We start from the raw sequence: 12,661 nt of genomic DNA on the forward strand, positions 1-12,661 counted from the left end.
GCTGACCGGGAGCGCTGCACTGTCATGGCCGTTGGGGATGCGATTCGCACAGCGGGACGCGCCCGCTCGCGAATCGCATCCCAGGTCACTTACCCGTCCCGGTCCCCTGCTGTCATGTGCTGGCGCGCGCGGCTCCGCTCTCTAGGGCGCGCGCGCGCCAGCTCTCTGAGACTTAAAGGGCCAGTGCACCAATGATTGGTGCCTGGCCCAATTAGCTTAATTAGCTTCCACCTGGTCCCTGACTATATCTGACCTCCTCCCATGCACTCCCTTGCCGGATCTTGTTGCCTTGTGCCAGTGAAAGCGTTTAGTGTGTCCAAAGCCTGTGTACCTGAACTTCTGCTACCCATCCTGACTACGAACCTTGCCGCCTGCCCCCGACCTTCTGCTACGTCTGACCTTGCCTCTGCCTAGTCCTTCTGTCCCACGCCTTCTCAGCAGTCAGCGAGGTAGAGCCGTTGCTAGTGGATACGACCTGGTTGCTACTGCCGCAGCAAGACCATCCCGCTTTGCGGCGGGCTCTGGTGAAAACCAGTAGCCTCTTAGAACCGGTCCACTAGCACGGTCCACGCCAATCCCTCGCTGACACAGAGGATCCACTACCTGGAAGCCGAATCGTGACAGTAGATCCGGCCATGGATCCCGCTGAGGTGCCTCTGCCAAGTCTCGCTGATCTTCCCACGGTGGTCGCTCAGCAATCGCAGCAGATTGCCCAACAAGGACAGCAGCTGTCGCAGTTGACCGCCATGTTACAGCAACTTCTGCCTCTGCTACAGCAGCAACCATCTCCTCCGCCAGCTCCTGCACCTCCTCCGCAGCGAGTGGCCGCTCCTAACCTACGCTTGTCCCTGCCGGACAAATTTGATGGGGACTCTAGACTCTGCCGTGGATTTTTGTCTCAGTGTTCCCTGCATATGGAGATGTTGTCGGACTTGTTTCCTACAGAACGGTCTAAGGTGGCGTTCGTAGTAAGCCTTCTTTCAGGAAAGGCCTTGTCTTGGGCCACACCGCTCTGGGACCGCAATGATCCTGCCACAGCCACAGTCCAGTCTTTCTTCGCTGAAGTCCGAAGTGTCTTCGAGGAACCTGCCCGAGCCTCTTCTGCCGAGACTGCCCTGCTGAACCTGGTCCAGGGTAATTCTTCCGTTGGCGAGTACGCCATACAATTCCGTACTCTTGCTTCTGAACTATCCTGGAATAATGAGGCTCTCTGCGCGACCTTTAAAAAAGGCCTATCCAGTCGCATCAAGGATGTGCTGGCCGCACAAGAGATTCCTGCCAACCTCCAAGAACTCATCCATTTGGCTACCCGCATTGACATGCGTTTTTCTGAGCGACACCAAGAGCACCGCCAGGAAAAAGACTTAGATCTCTGGGCACCTCTCCCACAGCATCCTTTGCAGTCTTCGCCTGGGCCTCCCGCCGAGGAGGCCATGCAAGTGGATCGGTCTCGCCTGACCCAGGAAGAGAGGAATCGCCGTAGAGAAGAAAATCTCTGTCTGTACTGTGCCAGTACTGAGCATTTCTTGGTGGATTGCCCTATCCGTCCTCCACGCCTGGGAAACGCACGCACGCACCCAGCTCACGTGGGTGTTGCATCTTTTGGTTCTAAGTCTTCTTCTCCACGTCTCACGGTGCCCGTGCGGATTTCTTCTACAGCCAACTCCTCCCTCTCAGCCGTGGCCTGCTTGGACTCTGGTGCCTCTGGAAATTTTATTTTGGAGTCGTTTGTTAATAAATTCAGCATCCCGGTGACCCGTCTCGTCAAGCCGCTCTTCATTTCCGCGGTCAACGGAGCCAGATTGGACTGCACCGTGCGTTACCGCACACAACCCCTCCTGATGTCTATTGGACCCCACCTCGAGAGAATTGAGCTCTTCGTTCTCCCCGGCTGTACCTCTGAGGTCCTCCTCGGTCTGCCATGGCTCCGGCTTCATTCCCCCACCCTTGATTGGACCACCGGGGAGATCAAGAACTGGGACTCTGCCTGCCACAGGAAGTGCCTCTCCCCCCCTCCCAGTCCCGTCAGGCAAGCCTCTGTGCCTCCCCATGGCCCCCGTCCTGGTGTCACACTGCCCCGTGCCAGGCCTCGCCCTCTGCCCTCCCTCCCCATTCCCACTCCTGCTGTACTGCCTGCCGTTGAGGAAACCCTCCATTCTTTCCCGGTGTCCTCATCCCAGGGGAGGCAGTTACCGGACAAAGAGAAGGGGAGACCTAAGGGGGGGGGGTACTGTTACGCCTAGCGCTCCGGGTCCCCGCTCCTCCCCGGAGCGCTCACGGCGTCTTTCTCCCTGCAGCGCCCCGGTCAGTCCCGCTGACCGGGAGCGCTGCACTGTCATGGCCGTTGGGGATGCGATTCGCACAGCGGGACGCGCCCGCTCGCGAATCGCATCCCAGGTCACTTACCCGTCCCGGTCCCCTGCTGTCATGTGCTGGCGCGCGCGGCTCCGCTCTCTAGGGCGCGCGCGCGCCAGCTCTCTGAGACTTAAAGGGCCAGTGCACCAATGATTGGTGCCTGGCCCAATTAGCTTAATTAGCTTCCACCTGGTCCCTGACTATATCTGACCTCCTCCCATGCACTCCCTTGCCGGATCTTGTTGCCTTGTGCCAGTGAAAGCGTTTAGTGTGTCCAAAGCCTGTGTACCTGAACTTCTGCTACCCATCCTGACTACGAACCTTGCCGCCTGCCCCCGACCTTCTGCTACGTCTGACCTTGCCTCTGCCTAGTCCTTCTGTCCCACGCCTTCTCAGCAGTCAGCGAGGTAGAGCCGTTGCTAGTGGATACGACCTGGTTGCTACTGCCGCAGCAAGACCATCCCGCTTTGCGGCGGGCTCTGGTGAAAACCAGTAGCCTCTTAGAACCGGTCCACTAGCACGGTCCACGCCAATCCCTCGCTGACACAGAGGATCCACTACCTGGAAGCCGAATCGTGACATCCACATTTTCCCCACATTCACATGATATGCCATAGGTATTTTAAAGATGCAGGTCCAAGCTCCGCAACCAACATGCTGCGGATGTATGGAGGCGCCCACGCGATGTCAAAATGCTGGACGGACCTGACCTGTCTGTCTGCCTTGAAAGTGGCGCTGCACTCCTCCAGTAGGCTTAGGTGCTCAATACACCCACATCACATTTTTTTTAATCTCTTCATCACAGCCCAGTTCCAATTTACTCCACATGCTCCGCATCTCTGGGCAAATGTGTAAGTTGGGCTTACATGCCATGCCCCCTCACACAAGCCATGCCCCACATAACCACGTTCCTTCTATATTCGGCCTACAGTTTCTTCACAGCTCAACCTCACCTGAGTACAGGGTATGAGGATGAGGATGGGATATGAGGTCAGGATATGAGAATGGCATATCAGGATGAATATGAGGATAGGATAGGCGGTCAGAATAAGAGTTCTGGATATGAGGACAGGAGTGTCATTGTTGCTTTTCCTCTCCCACAAGGTTTAGGTAGGAAGACCGGGTTAATGAAGAAAACTGTGTCGCTGTGCGGAGGGTCACATTCCGCTACATGGTTTTCATCATTACAACTGGGCAATGCCGAGTACTCTGCTAGTAACATAAATAAATATATTATCTGTATGCACCACATTTGGGCCCTTCTACTGTATGCTTTTGATACGCTAAATAAAATCATGTAGTTTCCTGTAGCCTTAAATGGACACAGTCATTAAAACAATTTTTTGCTATTGCACTCCTTATTGTAAATTAAGAAAAAAAATTCTACTGTACTTTTTTAAATGACGTTTTCTATGTTTTATTTGTGTTTAAAAAAATCTGCCACTACGTGTCTCCCTACTTGTCCAGAGCACATTCCCCCCCCCCCCCCCCCCCCCATCTCTTGCACAGACTTTAGACTCCTGCTGGCCTGGCAGAAGTCTAAAATCAGGAAATGCAGTCTGGAGTGCTGAGAGGTGTGTGCAGCCTTAGCCAATCATAGCTCATCTCACACTGAACTGCTCTGGGCTGTGTGTAGCAGAGTAAGGGAGGAAGTTCTCCCCTGTATGGCTTCAGATGATGTCACGCCTGCTGGGGAACGCCCCTTCCCAGTCTGTGAATCTGACTGAGCAGAAAATACAGAGCAATATCAAGGTAGAAAACTAACAAATAATAAAAATAAAGGCAGGGGGTGGTTTATCATCATAAGGGCAGTGAACTGGGAGGATTATAAAATTTAACAAGATCATTACAGGTAGTCTTTAAATACAGATAAGAGTTTATATTAAGATTCTTCCTTTAACTCCTTTGAAAACATTGGTGACTATATGGCCTGGACTATTAACCTGCCTACAAGTAGTTAATAATATGTCGCCAAAGAAAGAAAAGTATCGTTTCGCCACACATTATTCCGGCATCATGCGCTGACCTACTTCTAACTTTCATGTTACATTTTCTATCACTCACAAGTTTTGGGAGAAAAGCCTAATCCAGATTAGTTTGTCAGGTTTGAAGTCATGTCTGCTCATTCTCCAGCGTATTAGTTGGGGATTCATGCCGTCTAAATGCCATGCGCTGCCCAAATGTTCAAGGAGGGGGGGGGGGGGTCTTCCTGCATTACATGATTTATAGGTGGAAGACTGGTGGCACATACAGTCATGGCCGTAAATTTTTCAAGAAAATGAAGTATTTCTCACAGAAAAGGATTGCAGTAACACATGTTTTGCTATACACATGTTTATTCCCTTTGTGTGTATTGGAACTAAACCAAAAAAGGGAGGAAAAAAAGCTAACTGGACATAATGTCACCAAACTCCAAAAATGGGCTGGACAAAATTATTGGCACCCTTAACTTAATATTTGGTTGCACACCCTTTGTAAAAAATAACTGAAATCAGTCGCTTCCTATAACCATCAATAAGCTTCTTACACCTCTCAGCCGGAATGTTGGACCACTCTTTCTTTGCAAACTGCTCCAGGTCTCTCTTATTGGAAGGGCGCCTTTTCCCAACATCAATTTTAAGATCTCTCCACAGGTGTTCAATGGGATTTAGATCTGGACTCATTGCTGGCCACTTAAAAACTCTCCAGTGCTTTGTTGCCATCCATTTCTGGGTGCTTTTTGACATATGTTTTTCGGTCATTGTCCTGCTGGAAGAACCAAGATCTGGGACCCAGCTTTCTGACACTGGGCTGTACAGTGCGACCCAAAATCCGTTGGTAATCCTCAGATTTCATGATGCCTTGCACACATTCAAGGCACCCAGTGCCAGAGGCAGCAAAACAACCCCAAAACATCATTGAACCTCCACCATATTTCACTGTAGGTACTGTGTTCTTTTCTTTGTATGCCTCATTCCGTTTTCGGTAAACAGTAGAATGATGTGCTTTACCAAAAAGCTCAATCTTTGTCTCATCTTTCCACAAGACGTTTTCCCAGAAGGATTTTGGCTTACTCAAGTTCATTTTGGCAAAATGTGGGGTGGGGTCCTCCTGGGTCTCCTGCCATAGCGTTTCATTTCATTTAAATGTCGATGGACAGTTCACGCTGACACTGATGCTCCCTGAGCCTGCAGAACAGCTTGAATATCTTTGGAACTTGTTTGGGGATGCTTATCCACCATCTGGACTATCCTGCGTTGACAAATTTCATGAATTTTTCTCTTCCGTCCACGCCCAGGGAGATTAGCTACAGTGCCATGGGTTGCAAACTTCTTGATAATGTTGCGCACTGTGGACAAAGGCAAATCTAGATCTCTGGAGATAGACTTGTTGATTTTTTTTCAAGTCCTCAGAATATTCTCTTCTCCTCTTTCTGTTGTCCATGCTTAGTGTGACACACACAGACACACAATGCAAAGTGAACTTCTCTCCTTTTTATCTGCTTTCAGTTGTGATTTTAACGGAGCATCACATGCTTGAAACAATCTTATTTTTCCACAATTTTGAAAGGGCGCCAATAATTTTGTCCAGACCATTGTTGGAGTTTGGTGTGATTTTATGTACAATTTTCTTTTTGTCCTCCAATTTTTTGGTTTAGTTCCAATACACACAAAGGGAATATGTATAGCAAAAAATGTGTTACTGCAATCCTTTTCTGCGAGAAATACTTCATTTTCATGAAAATTTTTCGGCCATGACTGTATGTGCCACCAGTCTTCCACCTATAAATCATGTAATGCAGGAAGACCCCCCCTCTTCCTTGAACATTTGTAGTCATCAATGCTCTCACCCCTGGGAGCTATAAATTGCACTTTATATACTGCAAAGCCCTGAACGTTGATATTAAAGTGACAAATACGAGATCAACGACGGAATTGAATTATTGTTTCTTAGAAGGGTCTTCTGAATCAGGTCTTCTAGGTCTTCAATGAAGATGCTGGGTAATGTTACTGCTGCTGCCACTAGATGCCAGTGATGTGTCGTCCACAGTGGCCACCACCATCATGTATGATGCCTTACAATGCATGGACTATGGACTAAGGCAGTGGTCAACAAACTATAGACCTCAAAATGTTCCAAAATTACAACTTCCAGCATGCCCGAACAGCTGTTGGCTGTCCGGGCATGCTGCGAGTTGTAGTTTTGCAACATCTGGAGGTCCTCCATTTGGAGACCACTTGTCTAAGGTAACAAATATAATTAAAAAAAACAGAGAAAGGAATAGATTTGATGCAAGTTAGAGTAGAAACATTGCATCTATGGTGTAATAAGGGATATTCCCCATTAACCTTAAAGGGGTACTATTGTTTTCAAATCAACTGGTTCCAGAAAGTTAAACAGATTTGTAAATTAATTCTGTTAATTCTGTTAAATCTTAATCCTTCCAGTACTCATCAGCTGCTGTATATTACAGAGGAAGTTGAGTTATTATTTCCAGTCTTACCACAGTGCTCTCTGTCTGCTGACACCTCTGTCCATGTCAGGAGCAAAGCCCCAAAGCAAACCTCTCCTGCTCTGGACAGTTCCTGACATGGACAGAGGTGTCAGCAGAGAGCACTGTGGTCAGACAGAAAATAACTCAACTTCCTCTGTAATATACAGCAGCTGATGAGTACTGGAAGGATTAAGATTTTTTAACAGAATTGAGTTAGAAATCTGTTTAACTTTCTGGAACCAGTTGATTTGAAAAAAATAGTTTTCCACCTGCGTACCAATGTTTTTTGTTTTTTTTTTGGGAAAAAATAAAATAAAAAAAAAGACTGAAAAACTGCCATTGCATTTTCTTGCATTTTTGCCTTTTTTTCTGCTGTTTTTGCCTTTTTGTTTAAATTGCGTTTTTTTTGCCAAACTATCTGGCCAAAGTGATTTTTTTTTCCTGTGCAGCTGTTTTGATGTTTGTCGAAACTTAGCCTAAATATTCCTTAAAGTCTGTTTCTTCCTTTGTGCACTCATGGACTGTGACAATGTCTTGGGAGATGGGCACTTAGCCTATATTTTGGTCTATTTGATACCTGTACTGCATGTATTGGATGTTAAACATCAGGAAAGGGCAAGAATGTAACCCAGAATAATGTTGCTCTTATGTAGAACATTTTTTTATGAAAATGTGTTATCAATAGTGAAATATGCAATGTTCCACTAGCATTGCTTTTTTTTGTGATGTTTTTCTTCACTTAGGTCAGTGTCAGTTTCTTAAAAAATGCGGCATACACTAGGTGTGGTACTTTTATCACCCGGCTTGTGGTGTTTTTAACCCATATACTGTACTTTCATTAGTTTATTTGTAAACAAAAAAAAAAAAAAAAAGCATAAGAGTAAAAAGAAACTCGCCCACTCACCACTGCTGCAACAGCGGAATTGGCTGTATTCCAAAGCTGTATACATGGCACACATCATGGCAAGGGAGGGAAATAGGGGAGGCCGGGGGTACCTGTGGAACAGCCCAGTTTTGTGCCTTGCTGGCACGTCTTCAAGCCACGCAGACGCAGAGCGTCTGCGTGGCTTGAAGAAGTGCCAGCAAGGCACGAAACTGCTCTGTTCCACAAGTACCCCCTGCCTCCCCTGCTCTGTTCCATAGGTACCCAGGTAGCGTCTGCGTGGATTGAAGAAGTGCCAGCAAGGCACGAAACTGCTCTGTTCTACAGGTGCCCTCTGCCTCCCCTGCTCTGTTCCACAGGTACCCAGGTAGCATCTGCACGACTTGAAGACGTGCCAGCAAGGCACAAAACTGGGCTGTTCCACAGGTACCCCCTGCCTCCCCTATTTCCCTCCCTTGCCATGATGTGTGCCATGTATACAGCTTTGGAATAAAGCCAATTCCGTTATTGCAGCAGTGGTGAGTCGCCGAGTTTCTTTTTACCCTTATGTACCTGCATGCTCTGAGCACCGCCAGGCTGCCGACTTTCAGGATCCGGTTTGAATACTTCCTAGACTTATTTGCAGCAATAAAGGTTCAGTAGTGCCAGTCTATTTGTGTCGTCATTAGTAGAAAAAAAAAAAAAACATTTGTAAGGGTACCTTCACACAAGCATATTTCCTTTCAAACTCGCAGTGTTTTTCCTGCTGCAAGTTTGAAAGGGGGCTGGCTCTCTGCAGACTGTCCACTGGTGAAAATCCTCCGCAGACCCTATTGACTTCAATGGGGTCTGCGGCAGATTTTCCGCAGCGGAGATTCCACTGTCAAAAATTTCCTGCAGACAGCCGGCGGAAAGCCTGCCCCCTTTCAAACTCACAGTGGGAAACACGCTGCAAGTTAGAAAGGATACGTGTGAATGCACCCTAATTGTGTGTGGCATTATTTGGTGCATATGTGGTCGTTTTTTCCCATTTAGAATGAGAATTTGTTGAATGACATGATCAAAGAATCATATGACTAACCAGAAAATACATATACCAAAATACAAAGGGGGAGATTTATCAAAACCAGTGCAGAGGAAAAGTTGCCCAGTTGCCCATAGCAACCAATCAGATCGCTTCTTATATTTTTCACAGACCTACTTAAAAATGATGAAGCAATCTGATTGGTTGCTATGGGCAGCTGCGCCACTCTTACCCCTACACAAGTTTTGATAAATCTCCTCTAGTGTTTTTGGAAAGATACCACAAAAATTGTATAAAAAAATAGCATGAAGCACAAACGAAAGAGTTGCAGTTTTTGAGGTGTCTTAACAAAAAAATAAAAATAAGGCAATGAATAAAGTTTGTATTAGGGGCCTAAAATACTATAATTAAATAGTGTGAGCGATGCCTATGTTCCTGGCCATTTTTTTCCTTTTTTTTTTTGCTCTACTGCTCTCATAGAACTACATAGGGAAAGTGCCTACTGATTCACACAGCAGTGGCATGTATGCATATTTGTCTGCTCCTTTATATCACTGTTCTCTGTAACTTAATTGCCTGTTTTTTTTCTTCTAGGAAAAAGTAGAGTATGCCTTCCTCATCATTTTTACAATTGAAACCTTTTTGAAGATTATAGCATACGGATTAGTAATGCATCCTAATGCTTATGTAAGGAATGGGTGGAATTTGCTGGATTTTGTCATAGTCATTGTAGGGTAAGTACATATTGTTTTTATCTAAAATGTACAGGCTGTATTGGTCATGTATGTCATTGTAATTATGGTTTCAAATGAACAAACAAATGAAAATGAGTGCATGCACAAAAGATAAAGTCCTGTCTGTCGCAATTTTATTAGAATACATGTCCCTTTCTAATGTACTTTCTAATTATAACTGGCGTATCTCTTAAAGGGGTACTCCGCTGCTCAGCGTTTGGAACAAACTGTTCCAAACGCTGGAGCCGGCGCCGAGAGCTTGTGATGTCATAGCCCCGCTCCCTCATGACATCACGCCCCGCCCCCTCAATGCAAGTCAATGGGAGGGGACGTGACAGCCGTCACGCCCCCTCCCATAGACTTGCATTGAGGGGGTGGGGTGTGACATCATGAGGGGCCGGGGCTATGACATCACGAGCTCTTGGCGCCGGCTCCAGTGTTTGGAACAGTTTGTTCCAAACGCTGAGCAGCGGAGTACCCCTTTAAGGGATATGCCAGTTATAATTAGAAAGTACATTAGAAAGGGACATGTACTCTAATAAAATTGCGACAGTCATGAGCTCCCGGCTCCAGCGTTTGGAACAGTTTGTTCCAAATGCTGAGCAGCGGAGTACCCCTTTAAAATATTTTTTTATTTGAAGCCTAAGATACATGCTCTGTCCTTTAAAGTGCATAAATAGGGCAGCATGCGATTCAAAAAAAGCTACTATATAAAATGTGGTGCAATGGATCAGTGTAGATCAAAAGTGTAGATTGTGGTTTAAAAATGGATTATATAATGCAATGGGATGATGAGTGAAAATAGGAGTATGGTAGAATAAAATGTACAGACTAGTTGTAAAGATAACCATAAAATAAGTGATGTTTATTGATCCAATAGTTACATAAATGGTCTCAACAGGGCCCTTGCTGGAGACCAGTATAAAATTAACAGTAAAAAAAATCATAAAAGTATAAATAGCAGCCACCTCTGTTGAACTTAGGTTATATTTAGTCAATTCCGTCCATTTCTGTTATCTAATCTGTATTAGCGGCAGTCTTAGAGTAACAGTAGCAATTGGATGGTGTTATAATCCAGGAAATAATGTAACAGGTAAGGATCCAAATGGAATACTGCAGCAAACAAAGATGGTTGGTGCTACTGCACCACTCACTGCTCCGTTTAGGTTGGGATGGTAGCCCCTGGTATGCTAGGCTCCTCGTCGCAGGCTCGCTCGGCTGGGCGGCCGGCACAAAGGATGTGTCTGTGCGGTGGGTCCCGAACCTCCTCCGGTGGGGCACAGATGAGTGCTCGATCTTGTAGATAGAATCGCGGCAAACAGGCAGGTGAGTTGAGGCAGGCAATGCTTATGTGCGAGACAGCGTGCGCACGTCTTGAACAGTGGTCCCGGCAATGGGGAGTTCCAGCTGTTGCAAATGTAGGTAGTGGGTAATAGTTCTAGAGGTGGTCCGTATAGAGTGGGTACTGTACTAGACGCGTTTCGGGGAGACCCCTTTCTCAATAGCTGATGTACCCCATGTTCTGTGTACGTTTATATAGTCTGTGTACTTTAAATTTGGCGGCTATTTGCTATAAGCCGCGGGCTGGATTGCTGGCTTGTTTTAAAACATGAAATGGATTGAACAGGAGGGATGATGAAAAGAGAATGAAAATAAGTTCATCTGTATACAACTAGTCTGAATAGAATGAATGGCGGAAGCGTTCCCTGAAGAAGGCAAAGAGAGGGGAGAGGTGGACTGGAGCAGGGAGCCGGCTTGGGGCTCCAGGAAACATCAGAGCCAGGGGATGCAGTTTCTGCGCTTTCCCCTGGCTCTGATTGCAGAGAGGAGCCGGGGCCTGAAAATGCAGGGGGAGCGGGGATGAGGAGTCTCATCCTGCTCTCCCCTGACAGAGCGGAGCCGTGGGCTCTGTAATTCATTCATGGGTGGGAGGAGGGGCCCCACCGGTATAGCGGTATGGGGCAAAATTCATACCGTTGGAGAAAAAAAAAACGGTATCCGGTATGAACCGGTATACCGCCCAGCCCTAATGGAGAGCCCAACTTGCTTCTGACTTCCACCTGGGCTCCCACCCCAGTGTCCACCAAGACGCATGACCACTGGTTGTCCTCTTCCCAACCATACCCTATGTTGTATCTAGGCTAGAGGCAGTACAATAGAGTACTAGTTCTGCATTTTTCCCCAGTAGACTTATCCTTTCTCTCTAATATTGCAATTTCTTACATGTAACATCATTACATTCACACATACAGGGGGAGATTTATCAAAATTTCTTAATTTCTTTCATTTTTAACAAGGCCTCTGCAAAATGAAAGAAGCGATATGATTGGTTGCTATGGGCAACTGGGCAGCTTTTCCTCTGGACAGGTTTTGATAAATCTCCCCCATATAGTTTCATTTGATTTGAACAACTCCATCGGTGGGGTTCTGGGTGTGGAAACCCCCAACTGATTGTGTACAGGCTCCACAGGCTTTCTATAATCCATTTAGAACAGCGGGGAGAAACTGTCAATTTTAACTTCTCGATTAAAGTTGAAGGGGTACACCAGTGAATTTCAGCAGTGGACACCTATTGTCAACCCTACCGATCCATTATCCAAGATGCACCAAATCAGTTGCTTATTGGTAAATGACTATATCATGTAATTTTCTCTTTGCATTTTTATTGTCCCTCTAGATTGTTTAGTGTAGCTTTGGAACAACTTAATTTTGCTCCCAAAGAAGTTGAAGGAGGAACCCACTCAACTGGAAAATCTGGTGGTTTTGATGTCAAAGCTCTAAGAGCCTTTCGTGTGTTACGTCCCCTTCGATTAGTGTCTGGTGTGCCCAGTAAGTACTTTTTTTTAAATTGGAAATGTATCTTTTGGAATGTTAATATATTAAGGGACTGACCTTAAATAGACAGTGTCATTACAAAAACCTTTGATATGTGGAGACTATTGTTACGCCGAGCGCTCCGGGTCCCCGCTCCTCCCCGGAGCGCTCGCTACACTCTCCCCGCTGCAGCGCTCCGGTCAGATCCACTGACCCGGGGCGCTGCGATTCCGCTTCCAGCCGGGGTGCGATTCGCGATGCGGGTAGCGCCCGCTCGCGATGCGCACCCCGGCTCCCGTACCTGACTCGCTCTCCCTCGGTCCTGTCCCGGCGCGCGCGGCCCCGCTCCCTAGGGCGCGCGCGCGCCGGGTCTCTGCGATTTAAAGGGCCACTGCGCC

At 47.0% G+C, this 12,661-nt stretch overlaps 1 protein-coding gene across 17 annotated transcripts in view; it reads left to right on the forward strand.

Annotated features, from left to right (window-relative positions):
* CACNA1D (calcium voltage-gated channel subunit alpha1 D) overlaps nt 1-12,661 on the forward strand; it is a 453,220-nt gene that overhangs the window by 252,331 nt on the left and 188,228 nt on the right. For all 17 annotated transcript variants that reach the window (XM_056524370.1, XM_056524364.1, XM_056524368.1 and 14 more), the window contains exons 4-5: nt 9,310-9,449; nt 12,127-12,278. In XM_056524370.1, coding sequence (XP_056380345.1) covers nt 9,310-9,449; nt 12,127-12,278 — 292 coding nt within the window. The remainder of the gene's footprint in view (nt 1-9,309; nt 9,450-12,126; nt 12,279-12,661) is intronic.

Source organism: Hyla sarda, chromosome 6, assembly GCF_029499605.1.
Source record: "Hyla sarda isolate aHylSar1 chromosome 6, aHylSar1.hap1, whole genome shotgun sequence".
In the NCBI taxonomy this organism is placed as follows: domain Eukaryota; kingdom Metazoa; phylum Chordata; class Amphibia; order Anura; family Hylidae; genus Hyla; species Hyla sarda.